This window comes from Labrus mixtus, chromosome 14 (assembly GCF_963584025.1).
Source record: "Labrus mixtus chromosome 14, fLabMix1.1, whole genome shotgun sequence".
In the NCBI taxonomy this organism is placed as follows: Eukaryota; Metazoa; Chordata; class Actinopteri; order Labriformes; family Labridae; genus Labrus; species Labrus mixtus.
This window is the reverse complement of record NC_083625.1, coordinates 29,237,525-29,252,615: the sequence shown is the minus strand read 5'-3', so window position 1 is coordinate 29,252,615 and position 15,091 is coordinate 29,237,525. Positions and strand designations below refer to the sequence as shown.

The following is a 15,091-nucleotide window of genomic DNA, read 5'->3' as shown; positions in this document are numbered from 1 at the left end:
GAGTCTGTGTTGTGATGATGAGTTTGTGCGTCTGTCTTTGTGTGAGTCTGTGTTGTGATGAGTTTGTGTGTCTGTCTTTGTGTGAGTCTGTGTTGTGATGAGTTTGTGTGTCTGTCTTTGAGAGTCTGTGTTGTGATGAGTTTGTGCGTCTGTCTTTGTGTGAGTCTGTGTTGTGATGATAAGTTTGTGACTCTGTCTTTGTGTGAGTGTTGTGATGAGTTTGTGCATCTGTCTGAGTGTGTGTTGTGATGAGTTTGTTTTTGTGAGTGTTGTGATGAGTTTGTGCGTCTGTCTTTGTGTGAGTCTGTGTTGTGATGAGTTTGTGCGTCTGTCTTTGTGTGAGTGTTGTGATGAGTTTGTGCGTCTGTCTTTGTGTGAGTGTTGTGATGAGTTTGTGCGTCTGTCTTTGTGTGAGTGTTGTGATGAGTTTGTTTTTGTGAGTGTTGTGATGAGTTTGTGTGTCTGTCTTTGTGTGAGTCTGTGTTGTGATGATGAGTTTGTGCGTCTGTCTTTGTGTGAGTCTGTGTTGTGATGATGAGTTTGTGTGTCTGTCTTTGTGTGAGTGTTGTGATGAGTTTGTGCGTCTGTCTTTGTGTGAGTCTGTGTTGTGATTAGTTTGTGCGTCTGTCTTGGTGTGAGTCTGTGTTGTGATGAGTTTGTGTGTCTGTCTTTGAGAGTGTTGTGATGAGTTTGTGCGTCTGTCTTTGTGTGAGTCTGTGTTGTGATGAGTTTGTGTTGCGATGAGTTTGTGCGTCTGTCTTTGTGTGAGTCTGTGCTGTGATGAGTTTGTGTGTCTGTCTTTGTGTGAGTCTGTGTTGTGATGAGTTTGTGCGTCTGTCTTTGTGTGAGTGTTGTGATGAGTTTGTGCGTCTGTCTTTGTGTGAGTCTGTGTTGTGATGAGTTTGTGCGTCTGTCTTTGTGTGAGTGTTGTGATGAGTTTGTGCGTCTGTCTTTGTGTGAGTCTGTGTTGTGATGAGTTTGTGCGTCTGTCTTTGTGTAAGTCTGTGTTGTGATGAGTTTGTGCGTCTGTCTTTGTGAGTCTGTGTTGTGATGAGTTTGTGCGTCTGTCTTTGTGTGAGTCTGTGTTGTGATGAGTTTGTGTGTCTGCCTTTGTGTTAGTGTTGTGATGAGTTTGTGTTGTGATGAGTTTGTGCGTCTGTCTTTGTGTGAGTCTGTGTTGTGATTAGTTTGTGCGTCTGTCTTTGTGTGAGTCTGCGTTGTGATGAGTTTGTGCGTCTGTCTTTGTGTAAGTCTGTGTTGTGATGAGTTTGTGCGTCTGTCTTTGTGTGAGTCTGTGTTGTGATGAGTTTTTGTGTCTGTCTTTGGTTGAGTATGTGTTGTGATGAGTTTTTGTGTCTGTCTTTGTTTGAGTCTGTGTTGTGATTAGTTTGTGCGACTGTCTTTGTGTGAGTCTGCGTTGTGATTAGTTTGTGCGTCTGTCTTTGTGAGTCTGCGTTGTGATGAGTTTGTGCGTCTGTCTTTGTGTGAGTCTGTGTTGTGATGAGTTTTTGTGTCTGTCTTTGTTTGAGTCTGTGTTGTGATTAGTTTGTGCGACTGTCTTTGTGTGAGTCTTTGTTGTGATGTGCTTCTGATGATGGCCTAAGGCAGACAACATTATGACACCTGTTATGTTGTTTGTCTTCCGGGTCCAAGCCCCGCACAGGAACGATGGAGCATGATACATGAACATGTGATGAGTTTGTGCGTCTGTCTTTGTGTGAGTGTTGTGATGAGTTTGTGTGTCTGTGTTTGTGTGAGTGTTGTGATGAGTTTGTGCGTCTGTCTTTGTGTGAGTGTTGTGATGAGTTTGTGTGTCTGTCTTTGTGTGAGTGTTGTGATGAGTTTGTGTGTCTGTCTTTGTTTGAGTCTGTGTTGTGATGAGTTTGTGCGACTGTCCTTGTGTATGTGTTGTGATGAGTTTGTGTGTCTGTCTTTGTTTGAGTCTGTGTTGTGATGAGTTTTTGTGTCTGTCTTTGTGTGAGTCTGTGTTGTGATGAGTTTGTGTGTCTGTCTTTGTTTGAGTGTTGTGATGAGTTTTTGTGTCTGTCTTTGTTTGAGTATGTGTTGTGATGAGTTTGTGTGTCTGTCTTTGTTTGAGTCTGTGTTGTGATGAGTTTGTGTGTCTGTCTTTGTTTGAGTATGTGTTGTGATGAGTTTGTGTGTCTGTCTTTGTTTGAGTCTGTGTTGTGATGAGTTTTTGTGTGTAGCGCTTCCTATGTATCAACTAGTCGGAGATACAGCGCCCTGGGTTCTTCTCTTAGAAGTCACGTTAATCTTATTACTATTATTGCTCCTTAAAGTTTATATGTCCTGTAATTGAACCTACCTTACCTTGCTTCCTCATACACGAAATGAATTAACTGACTCTAGTGTGATGACATGTTTTACCTTTAAACACTGCAAACGTTCGGTTTTTAAATATGCTTATTTATTAAACCGACCAAGAGGTGACTATGCATTTTAAAGTATTTATTGACACTTATCAATGTCTTTACTTTTTAGTAAATGAAAACAAACAAAACACACTCTCAGCACTCATTCAGAGTATCAGAAAAACTACCACGAGGTAAATGAAATGATAGGCAAGTACCCTTTAAACCTGACTAATGGCACTAAACACTCTTATGATACTTATCTAGTTGGTCATCAAAATACCATGAAACTATTTAAACTGACCAGAAGAAATAACCAGCTATTACTAGTTCACTTTAAGTGCTTAAATCCGTTAGAACACATTAATACACTCTTAACACTTTAATGTGGGCCCACACAAAAATAACAAAAGCCGGCATTAAAATAAACTAAACCCCGTCGCGGGCCTGACTCGAGTTCGATGCACTGAACGTTGGCAGCACGTCGAACAGTCAGTTCAACGTTAATCCAGAAAGAGCCATAAAGAAGAAGACGGGTCCGAACCCGGTTCAGCCGCGCTGCTCCACTCTCCGTCAGTGGAGGAAGAAAAGTCCGCACCTCCTCTCTGTGGCACTGAAGAAAAGTCCGCAGCTCATCTCAGCGGCCATGAAGCAATGTCACCAGCCGCTCTCAGCCGTGGCAATGAAGAACAGTCCAGGAACAAAGCAGGAGGGAAACAGCGGGTCTCCCTCTGAATCAGTCCGCTCCCGCGACGCACTGTCTGGTGCTAAGCGGTAGCTCCACTGTCCGTACATTCGCTAGCACAGACTTAGCATTCGGGCTAACCAGCAGTAGCCGAGGAGGTTACAGTTAACTTTCAAACAAACATATACTAAATAAAGCTGGTAGCTGTTTAGCACCTTACTAACCTTCACTTAATCCTACACTTACTCAGTTATTTAGCTCATGGCAACTCAGACAGGAAACACGCCGCAGCGGTGTGAGGAGAGCTCACGTTCACCCCGCTTCTCTCGCTACTCTCCCCTGCTCTCGTCTTCTGTCCCGCCCCTCGACCAATCATAAATAAAGTAACGTGAGGTGTCTCTAAATTGACCCATTAGAGGAAGGTAACAAGAACACACATAAAACATACAATATAGTCTGTCTTGCCTCGTGTTGGGGGACGTACCTTTCAAACAAACTATCCAACCGTGACTTTCTTAAAGTGACATAGCTTATATTAGAGTAACATTAGTGTTTCTACTAAACTATGACAACATTACTTTCTTAAAGTGACATAGCTTATATTAGAGTAACACTAGTGTTTCTACTAAAACATGAGAACATTACTTTCTTAAAGTGGCATAGCTTCTTTTGTAGTAACTGTTGGGTTTCTACTACTATGTATATTTTAACTTTAGTTTACTTGATTTTAACTCTGGGATTTATCCCTGGGTTACATGTGTCTTTGTGTGAGTCTTTGTTGTGATGAGTTTTTGTGTCTGTCTTTGTGTGAGTCTGTGTTGTGATGAGTTTTTGTGTCTGTCTTTGTTTGAGTCTGTGTTGTGATGAGTTTGTGTGTCTGTCTTTGTTTGAGTCTGTGTTGTGATGAGTTTGTGTGTCTGTCTTTGTTTGAGTATGTGTTGTGATGAGTTTGTGTGTCTGTCTTTGTTTGAGTCTGTGTTGTGATGAGTTTGTGTGTCTGTCTTTGTTTGAGTCTGTGTTGTGATGAGTTTGTGTGTCTGTCTTTGTGTGAGTCTTTGTTGTGATGAGTTTGTGTGTCTGTCTTTGTGTGAGTCTTTGTTGTGATGAGTTTGTGTGTCTGTCTTTGTTTGAGTCTGTGTTGTGATGAGTTTGTGTGTCTGTCTTTGTGTGAGTCTTTGTTGTGATGAGTTTGTGTGTCTGTCTTTGTGTGAGTCTTTGTTGTGATGAGTTTTTGTGTCTGTCTTTGTTTGAGTATGTGTTGTGATGAGTTTGTGTGTCTGTCTTTGTTTGAGTCTGTGTTGTGATGAGTTTGTGTGTCTGTCTTTGTTTGAGTCTGTGTTGTGATGAGTTTTTGTGTCTGTCTTTGTGTAAGTCTTTGTTGTGATGTGCTTCTGATGATTGCCTAAGGCAGACAACAACATGACATCTGTTATGTTACACATTTATGTTGTTTGTCTTCCGGGTCAAAGCCCCGCACAGGAATGATGGAGCATGATACATGAACATGACCTATGGAATACCTAGAGGTCACTTTGCTTCTGATTGAGAGTGTGTTAGTCAGTCTTCAAGGAGTTTGACTTAGTCTGATTTCAGTCCCACTGACATGTTTACATTTATTACAAGTCAAGTTTTGGTCGCACCAACACAATAAATCAACTCTTGCTCTTTTGTTGCTGACTGAAATTCTTTAGTTGAATTGCTGAGGAAGTTCATACTGTATGTTCAGAAAGATGACACTGAGCAGGTTTAAATCACAAGTCAAAGTGCAATATTTGCAATCTGCACAACTGTACACAAGTTCCACATTTCAGGCATAGATCTTCAATGGCATTTTAAAAAACATTTCAGGAAAGTTATAAACAATTACCTTTGGAACATGTACAAATGAAACTTAAACAACAAGTTTATTGCCGCCTCATAAAAGCTTTAAAGTGAGTTAGTGAACTACATATACTATAGGTACATCAAATCTATCAATTGATTAATCAGAGGACTACCCCTTTAATATGTAGCAATATTAATAAATTAAATATTTACCCAATAATTAATACAATGTTAGATTTCATGTCAATAAAACATATTAACATCCACGCCTGGGGCTATCTGTTAAGTCATGGAATTACTAAATCAAAGGCTTTCACTTGAAATTCGACAGTTTCCCTTTTATCTCTTAAGTTACATATTCAATAAAGTACTCGTATATTTACCAGCAGATATTATAAAGTACTGTAAGCCATGTTACTAAGCCTGTACTTCGTGGATGGAAGCTTTTTAGCTGAGGTATTGAATGTAAATGTTGCATATCCCGATTCACTTCTATGCTTATGCACATCATACCTGTTACCTGTTTTCTAGATCAACATTTAGCTTTTATAGTCCTGTAAAATGACTACATTCACATACATCATGTCACATCTGTCCCTTTGTTAGCACACATTAGGAAGTGTCTGCAGTTGGCTGAGGCGCTCAGTTGAAGGCTGGGTTACGGGCGCCTGAGGTCAGGGTGCTTACAAGAGCACTCTTTCCTTTGAGGAGGGTGAGAGAGAAGATGAAGAAGCACACGCTCATAACCCCCAGGATGATGACGCCCGATATGAGAGCGCTGGTCACTGTGTTCATCTGAAACACTGGAGCTTTCAGGTTGGCTAGAGCAGCACAAACACAAATACATAATGAAACACCACTGGAATTCTGCTTCTGAATAAAACTAAATATCTCACAGTGTTATGCTTTTCATTGTAGTGGACATTTGTTGTTTCAATTTCTGGAAAACTCATTTCATGCTTGCAACTTTTACGTGAACAGGAAAGTTGAGCTTATGGATACAGCTGGATTTGATCATTTAAATTGACAAATACCTAAGTCACAGAATACAAGTGTCTGTGGAGAATGGATTTGTTGACATTATTTTCTATTCCCCTGTGTGGTGATATGCCTTCTTTCAGTGAGTTACTGGGCCTTATTTTCCATCTATTATATAACAAACACAGTTTGACAAAAAAGTTAGCAAGGGGCAGACTTGTTGTATGTTGAGCAGTAAAGCACATTTGGTACATACTGTAGGGTTTACTTTTGGTGCAAATGCAATGCCAGTATCTCTCCTGCACATGTTGATTTTATAAGACAGACGACAACATGGCTTCTGCTGTGCTACGCATTTAAAGCCAGGCGAGTTGTGGAGCATGCGCAGAACACCTTGTTGATTTGACTGAGGTGTATTTATGCAAAAATAAATAGATCCCAACCTCATTATCTAGATGTGTCAATCTTAGTTTGACTTCAAGAAATTTGACCAAATATGATTTCAATCAGAATGACATCATTACGTACATTTAAAAAGACCAGTTTTAATCAGATTAACACAATAAATAAATCATTTTTTTCTAACTGCATGAAAATGTACTGACTGACACATTTCCAGTCACCAAGCTGTGAAAACAGCAGGATTTAAAACAAGAAATCAACAATGAGGGACAAGGTTGTTTTGTACTGTCTCTCTCTTTCTGTCTTACCCCCCTGTCCCCTCTCAAAGCCCTGCTCAACATGAGTCTGCTTCTGTTTGAGCTTTCTGCCTGTCAAAAGTTTTCCTTGCCACTGTTACTTTGTAGGTGTGAATGCTGCAGCATTTAGTCAGAGCTTTCAGTTGTCATTCTATGAAATGTTTCAAAACAAGTATTGAAGTTGGATAAGAGAAGGACTCTTGATGTTACATCACCTAACCCGCAACTCACACATACTCTGTGCCCGCCGCGGTCCGTCAGCGCCACGGTTTTGCTCCGTCGGACGGCCCATTCACACTGGATCCGTTTCTGGGACGTCAGCGCAGCGGAGCGCACCCATGACACATCACAGGAGAACTACAAGATCCCTCGGGAATAAAGAGAAAAACATGCAAACAACATGTTGCTTTGTCTTTCTGATGATGCATTGTTGTTAATTCGGTTCCTGTTTTGATGTAATGTTGATAAAGTGATGAAAAATAAGATCACTGTACATTGTGTTTTATTTTGAAATTGACCGGATGCTCTGTGCGTTTCCTTGTCTGACTTCCTGTCCGGGCTGTCATATTCTGTCCAGCTTAACGCGTGCCTGCAGCGTACTCCGGTGAAAATAGACTCGCTGTGTATTTGGAACGGAGCAGAGCGTAGTGCCGTTGGTGGCACGCGCCGGAGACGGACCGCAGCGCGCCCTGTGTGAACACAATGATCGACTAGAGTGGAAGCTAAGTACAACGTAATGCGCGGCGCTGACGGACCGCAGCGCGCACGGAGTATGTGTGAATTGCGGGTAATAGTTTATTAGAGGACATGAAACATGACTTTTTTATTTGAAGTAAGGGTTTTCATATTGTTTTTATATATTAAAGACACTTTGGACATGATGTGAAGGCTTACCCAGCTGAGAGTTGTTGGTTGGTGTTTCGTCTGTGGAGGGGAAAAAGAAAGGGCATACAAGATGAACAGAATAACATTGTATTTAGTAGAGTGTACTTTGCAGTGAAATTGGACGTTGTTAATTTCTTGCATGTTATTTTGATATGAATATCCGGGTTGCCCATATATGTTTCCAGTATGTGTAAGTTATCCCCCTTTGACTAACCTCAAAGGACACAGGGATATCAAATGTTTCCGAAGGAGTTTTTAAATGATGTTAACACTTGTGATTGAATACTGATGTCTTCACAGACCTACTTTATGTCTGACATGGCTGTAACTGTGATTTACAGAAATAAGAGGCTAATGTTTGCATTGTTGTTATACTGTGTGTTCTACAGTCTTTCTTTCCATCACTTTCAAAAGAACACACACCTAGCCAGATGGATATTTCAACGACACCATGCCTTCTGCCCTCACAGCTGCTTTAACAACTTGTCTAATGACACGTTTCAGAAACATTTTTCTTCTTGAAGAAATGTAAAAGGCTGACAGTTTGAGTGTCAGATAACAGGGATATGAGGACAGTATTGTTGGATAACATCAGGGAGAGGAGCTTTGTTGGAAACAGATGCTGAGGAGAAACAGAACTGTACCACTCCGGGTGATGATAGGCCCGGCGGTCAGGACGGCATTCCCAGATACACCGTTTGATTCCTTTCTCTCAAGGACATCTCTCTTTTTCCTGCTTCCACAGATCTAAGAAAAAAGGCAAAGAGATATGATGGTAAACTGAAATATTGACTTAATGAGATACATGCACATACTTAATGGTTAATATGACCAACATGCCTTTTACATCTTCTAGGCCTACACTGTATCTTTAAGGTATTTTCTCTCATATTGTCATATCAAAGATGATGTATGAATGTTTCCATTTAAAAATATCAGACACTGCATGTGTCTTGTGATGATCGGAAAGATATTATTAATCCAAAACTAAATGTTTAAATCTCCATTTGCCAGTAAAATCAGTCAGTATGTTATTCTTCTTTTCTCTAGTCCCTCAATTAAACAACTTTTATACGTGAGGGGAGGAGTCAGCCGGCCGTCCGGGCGATGTAAACAAACTGAAGATAGGACTCTGAAAACTCTGAAAACATCACAGACAGTGGGACTCGGGTGTTACACCCATTGTAGACAGTCATGACTCACAGAGTTATTTTCAGAGGATCTACTTGATTTCTGCTACATTTAAGTGTGAAAAATCACATATAAAGACTTTAAGTGAACATGAGCAGGTGAAATATGGAGTCTTTATGATTCATTGTGAGCAGTGTAGGGTAACGTTACTCATTAAAAGTACTTTTGAGCTATTAGGCCTGTCGGTTATCTTCACCTTTGATTGGAGACGAGGCAGAGACAAAACGTGTTACATAATGTAATTACAACAAATAATGATTCATATACTATAACAGATTATGAACACATTACCCCCAACACTGCTTGGACATGCTGTCAATACAAGAGCTGTTTATGTTAGATGTAAAGTTATTATCATCTCACTGGCATGAGCATGGGGCAGTCATCGGATCGACACAGCTTGGTGACACAGTGGAGGAAGACGGTGGACATCTTCTGGTTCTTGTGCTTTACAAAGCGGAATACTTCAAAGGCAAAGCGGCCCATTTGGCTCTTCCCATTTTCAAAGACGGTAGTCTGGGGGTCTTTTTCACAGCTGGCCCAGGGAGGTAAAACGAGAAAGATTAGAAAGAGGAGGAGGAAGAAAGCCACAAATCATATACGTGTCTGTTTGAGTTACCTAAAGAAAAGATCATAGCGTAGGTCATCGTTTGGGTTTCCAGAAGGTGTGGTATAACAGTAATCCATCAGAATGTTCCATCTATTAAACATTAAGAACATTAAGAGTACAGCCGTCTCATGCACAACTTAAGGACAATTCAAACACTTGAAAAGAAGATGCCACTTAAATCATCTAAAAGCTGTATCTCCTAAAAGTAACCCTTATCTAGTTTGCTCTGTCAAATTCAAAAACTTCACTGAAACTTCATTTGAAAGACCTTTCAAACAGATTTGGTGTTTTAAATCCTTAAGCATAAAGTCTGGGAGACATAGTGAATATGTTACACCAACAAATGTGTAAAGTTCTTTTGTTTACACTCTCTGTTTAAGCAGAGTCAACCTCCCTCACCTAACATCAGCCTAACAGGAAAAATGAAATAGCAAGACTTCTTCAAATCAGAGCTGCCTGAACCCTATTCAAAACCAAACAGTGTGTCTGTCCGATTGAAGCAGGCCAAAGACACAAGAAGATCCAGTGGAAAAGGCAAACTTTTAATAACTTCTTTTCATCCAAAAAGGTGGATCATGGACAGCAGCATAAGAGACAAATAAATGGACACACCCTGATCCTAACAGATATATACCCTGGGTATCTTTCAATACAATCAGTATTAGTGTAGCTTTATTTTAATTGTAGATTACCTAAACTGAGTATTTCTCTTTTAACATACAAACTACTCGGCAAAGGACAAATGATGGCCACATGAAGAGATCTGGTAAGATGCTCCAGTGTAACCCTGTAATGTTGGTATAAAGGAGAATGGTAATGTTGCTGCTTTACTCAGATTGTTGAAGAGTACCTCTTGTCCAGGTTAGACGCTTTCACAGCTGCAAACACCCTTGTCTTCAGGGTCAGTCCTGCCATGGGGATGGACAGCTGCTGAACGTATGATGAGTCCTGGACACAAAGCAGATATTAGCACGTTGCTCCTTCATGTGATAGGTTTGTCACTACAGTTTGTGATTGAGATTAAGTCTTAGATTGAATTGACAAGGGGATGTATTGCATGGTTTGAAATGAATTCAGGGTAAACTGAGTATAATCTGATCAGGTTTTGCATCTAGCTTTGTCTACAGTGCAAAAGTGGCAGCTTCCTAAATGTATCAAATGAGCAGATATTTGGACTAAACAAAGATGAACTTACATTGTAGAGCAGTAAATTCAACGTGCTGATGAAAGTACCGTTGCTGTCCTTCACTGAGATCGCAGCTGCTGACCTTCATTCAAGAAAAAAACAGAACAAAGTAGCCAACGCCATTTTGACAGAACATTCAAATATATTTTAACGGACTTTTTAAACTCTTAGATGTTCCTCTTATGGCTATATCCCAATATTCATAAGTAAGAGCATTCTTCTAAACTAAACTACATAAGGGTTGAAAAACAGTGCCTCAAATCATACCTGGTTCCTACTCTGCAGAGACAACCTTTCATAGCCCTCAACTTTAAATTATAAACAAAATCTATTTTTTAAATTAACATTTGGTCATATGAGTTTAGCCTTATTGGCTCTTTTCTTTTCTTTTCTTCTTTATCAGATTCAGTGAAAGTTTTAGATAAAAAACATGAACACAATATGTTATCAAATATGACTTTATGAAAACAAAGAGACTCACGAGGCCAGCTGAGTGTTGTTGACCAGGTATTCCAGCGGGTAACTGCAGCTGAACTTGTATAGCAGACCTGGCAGGTAGCTTATAATGTAAGGGGGGTCTGGTGTGTCGATATACCCTGAAATGTTTCCAATCTGCACCAGTGACAGGTTCCCATAAGCGTTGGGTCCTTGGGCTGTGGAGACCTGCAGGGAACAACATCAGTAGGAAACACTCACTGTGCTCAAAGTAGGGTTTATATATAGAATAGGAATACTTCATTGTCTACTTTTGCATGTTAATGCAGAGATGTATTTGATTTGCATGTGCAAAGCTAATACATTCAACAAAATCAAAATTGCACATTTGGAAAACACAAAACACACTTAAAAACAACATATACAAAATATGTGCAGAAAAAAAATAAAAACAGCAAGGGGTATTAAATAATGAGATAAAGTAACATGTGCCTATGTGAGGTAGCCTTACTGATTCAGATATTTAATGGCTCGCTGTGGTCCTCTTACATTTTTTTACATCTCTTACATTTTTCATTTTCATACAATTTGTGTGATGTACTTAGCAGGAAAAGTTTTTTTATGAATATTTATTTAAAGTTTCCCTTCACTTTATAGCTCATTGTCTTTACCACATTCAGACTGAAAACAAGAGCTAACCGCAAGGAGCAGGGCAGCTTTCCGGAGTTTGTCCTATAATGTGCTTTGTGAATCAGATCTTGAGGTTGAGCATCAGGCCCAATCAGGCCCAATATGTATTGATTTATTCATCTATCTATGTAATACATTCAGCATCTCACTAATCTCCAACTGAATTCCTCTTTTTCTGAGACTTTTTCTGAGAATTATTCCCATCAAGATCAACACAAAGTAGTATAGAAACTGTAAACTCCCTGTCTATGGTTTACTCAGTTATGTTGCTATATTATCCTGACAGCGCCTGTTCCTTTGTGTTTGTTGTGACCCAAATAGTTAAGATATAAAATGTAATAAAAAAGACAATACATCATTTTAATGTCTGACAGGAAACTGTCTTTTTCTGAATCTCAAAATAAACCTTACATTCCTAACTCATTATAGTAAGAACAAGATTTCAATATGGAAATATATCGTGGTCCTGACTCATGCGTTACAATCATCAAAACACACAGCACTCTTAACAGAGTCCATCTTGACTAACAGCAGTCACAACTTTATGACACAAACAAGGACAACGTGAACGGATGTTCACTGAAATAAAGATGAAAAAAGAAGAACACAGCTGATGAAAAGAAGATAAGAAATGAAGCGTGATGAGAGGTGAAACTGACGTCAAATTAAAGGGAATAAATACATTAAAAAGTGTACTTTACCTTGAAGGATGTTATTTTGTGTTAATCCAATATTGTGATGTATCATTCATAATATGATTGTCTGGCAACATATCAACTAATCGCTGAATGGTTATATTATCATTATCATGTCCCAGTCTTTCCCATCCCTAGTCCGAGTAAACTATGTTTTTATTTTTTAAATCTACACATATGAATATGAATCTAATTCATCTGGATTAGGTGATGTACAACATTACCAAACCCAACGTGTGCAGTGTCGCTAACACTGACTATGAATGATGTAAAAACACTTGAATGTGCTGCTGCTTACCACCAGAGAATTGCCACACGACTCCAGTGTGGCCAGGCTGATACTGAAGATGACCACGGTAGGAAAGGTGTTGTTATTGATGAATCCGCGGCAGTGGGCGTCTCCATGACGACCATTGAGGGCCAGGTCAGTGTCGGTGTAGCCGGAAAAGAGGACAGGGCAGAAATTGATCTTAAGGGTGATGGTCTGCACTCCACAGTACACACTGATATCCCTCTCGGCTATAAGACACACACCCACAAACACACACATACAGACACACACACAGACACACACACAGACACACATACAGACACACACACGCACACACACAGACAGACACACAGAGAAAAAAAAATACATTATATATTATGTTGAAAAAAATACAAAAGAATTATTAATTTTAGATGCAGAACAGTTTTGGGATAAAAGTCTAACACTTTCATGTTGAATTATTTATGTTTAATCTAAGTCATGTGACATAATCCTCTAGAAAATGTTGTGGGCATATTCTTTTCTTATTTAAGTATGAACATGTATTTCAGTTCTGGTGAACTGAAAGAATAAATATGTATCAGTCTGAGTTTCTTTGAATCCTTTACCTGGGAAGCGGCTGTGAAAGTTGCCGTCACAGTTGTATCCATTGAATTGAGCTCCGACTGACTCAGCCTTAATAATTATTAAAAGGATCAAAAGAATATGTTCCATTTCAGCACCTGGAATAAAGCAAGAAATTGCACTTATTGTAACAAATCCAGTGTATGCCCTTCAGCTGTTACTCTGTAGGATATATATCATTTGAAGATGAAAAAAATATAAATTATTTGATTGTTTTTCCAGGAAAAAAGCCTGAGCAGAACCCAAAGTGTAATCCAAAAGGAAACTAAGTTGAAGACATTTCATCTCTATCTGAAAAGGCTTCTTCAAAACTATAGAAGTCTTTCAGATGAAACGACCTGAATTACTAAAAATCTTAACAGACGTTTCCTGTCACAGTGCTGACTTCAGATGAGCATGTCATTATCCTGTCAAACAGAGGAAAAGCAAACAAATTTTGCATTCAATAATTTGTGACAATGTGGCATCGAAGTAATAAGAAATGATACTGAATCAAGTTCTTCTTAGAGTATAATGGCTTATCTCATCCTACACATCTCAGTGTCCTTTGAAAGCCTCTTATCACATAATCCATGTCAATTTCAGATGGAGACTCAATCCTGAAGAAACAGCTAAATTCAAGGAGTAATTGCACCTAAATTTGTCAGAGCTTCTTTAGCGTTTCTGAAAGCCTGAGGTGAAGAAGGCAGACAAGAAGAAGAAGAAGCACTCACCCTGGATCCTGGAAGGCAGCAAGTCAGCGGTTCTCCATAAGCCTGGGACAGACGATGGAATGGTCCGCACAGCATCCCTACCTGGCAACTAGAAACAGCACTCAGGAGCAGGGGGGGAAAAGGGATCCAACACATAAGAGATTCATTATTTGAACATGTCAACAAAAAAGGGCTGTCGAGAGTGAACATGGGAAAGTCCATCAAATCTGAATGTGTTATACAAATCCTTTCACGTTCGCAGAAACATGAGCAGGTTTTGAAGTTTCCCACTCATATCCTTTCGGCCCAATCTGGCTGTGTCACTGCTCACAAATGGTTTGACGCCGCATGAGGTCCAGAGGCGGTGGGGGGGAGAATTATCTTTTCATCACCCCAGTGGCCCTGGCTTGCTGACTGAGCCTTTCTTTTCTCCTCGAGCCGGTTTGGCACTGCAGAGCCCACCACGCAGGCCTTTGGCCCCTGGAATCCACACTTTTCATGTTTTGTGTGCAGGAGTCTTCAGTCAGCACAGCAGCAGGTAATCTGCTCAATGGGGCTGCGTGCTGCTGCCCGCCTCGTACCTGATCCCTCAAACTTTGATTCCTGGTCAAAGGGCTCCCACCACACGGAGACAACAAAGGAAAAAAAAGCAAAGTTCATGGAGTTTCAAGGGATTAGCTGGACCTTACTGTCCGAGCTTCCATATGGCTGGCAGTACTGTATGTGATGGGCTTAATGTAGACACACGGGAATCCTGGGACTAGGAAATGTGAGATAGCAAGTGCATTGCAGTGGCAGTTTTTCGCTGCATTTTCACTTTTGGTCCCAAAAAATAGACAAAAGAGGACTTGTTTGGTCCCTCTCTTCTGACCGTTTGAAATACTCCAACATGTGTTTTTCTTCTCCCCAGAAGTCTGTCATCACTAAGATAAGTTTTCATCACCTACAGTGAATGCTAGCTTCTAAACAATTTGTACTGCTCTGCATCAGCGTTCACACAAAATCAGACCTTTAATTGAAACCTACATTAAATTATTTGACATTTCATCGTCTATTTTGTCTGAAGTCATCAGAGTAGTTAATGAGGGGTATTCTTTCCTTACCGTTTTTGTTGCAACTTATTCAGAATATCATCTTTGGTGCGCTTCTGCTGTCCAAAGCTTCAGGAGTCATTCTCGTTTTAGATCAAGTATTTTGTCCAAAGGCTTCCAGGCAGCAATTGTGACCCATCTGTCCATCATTTTCCTTCTGTGTT

The 15,091-nt window shown here is 40.0% G+C and overlaps 2 protein-coding genes across 2 annotated transcripts in view; one reads left to right on the top strand and one right to left on the bottom strand.

The window, feature by feature from the left end:
• The window catches only part of LOC132988752 (trichohyalin-like), a 48,254-nt gene extending 45,104 nt beyond the window's left edge, over positions 1-3,150 (top strand). The window contains exons 2-3 of the mRNA XM_061056323.1: positions 2,503-2,566; positions 2,853-3,150. Of these exons, the coding sequence (XP_060912306.1) occupies positions 2,503-2,566; positions 2,853-3,150 (362 nt within the window). The remainder of the gene's footprint in view (positions 1-2,502; positions 2,567-2,852) is intronic.
• A 1,338-nt stretch (positions 3,151-4,488) lies between these two features.
• zpld1a (zona pellucida-like domain containing 1a) lies at positions 4,489-14,447 on the bottom strand. Its single transcript, XM_061056096.1, has 11 exons — positions 13,858-14,447; positions 13,129-13,242; positions 12,548-12,768; positions 10,911-11,092; positions 10,439-10,511; positions 10,094-10,191; positions 9,253-9,333; positions 8,997-9,168; positions 8,087-8,189; positions 7,452-7,481; positions 4,489-5,702 (listed from the first exon to the last, which is right to left on the bottom strand). The coding sequence occupies exons 2-11, from the start codon at positions 13,232-13,234 to the stop codon at positions 5,524-5,526; spliced, it is 1,245 nt and encodes a 414-aa protein (XP_060912079.1). The 5' UTR covers positions 13,235-13,242; positions 13,858-14,447; the 3' UTR covers positions 4,489-5,523.
• Positions 14,448-15,091: the final 644 nt, after the last annotated feature.

Coding starts and splice junctions, on each gene's coding strand:
- zpld1a (XM_061056096.1), bottom strand. CDS start 13,234: ATGGAACATATTCTTTTGATCCTTTTAATAATTATTAAGGCTGAGTCA. Junction 12,769..13,128: donor CTTTCACAGCCGCTTCCCAG/GTAAAGGATTCA, acceptor TGTGTCTTATAG/CCGAGAGGGATATCAGTGTG. Junction 7,482..8,086: donor GCCTATCATCACCCGGAGTG/GTACAGTTCTGT, acceptor TCCCCTCCACAG/ACGAAACACCAACCAACAAC.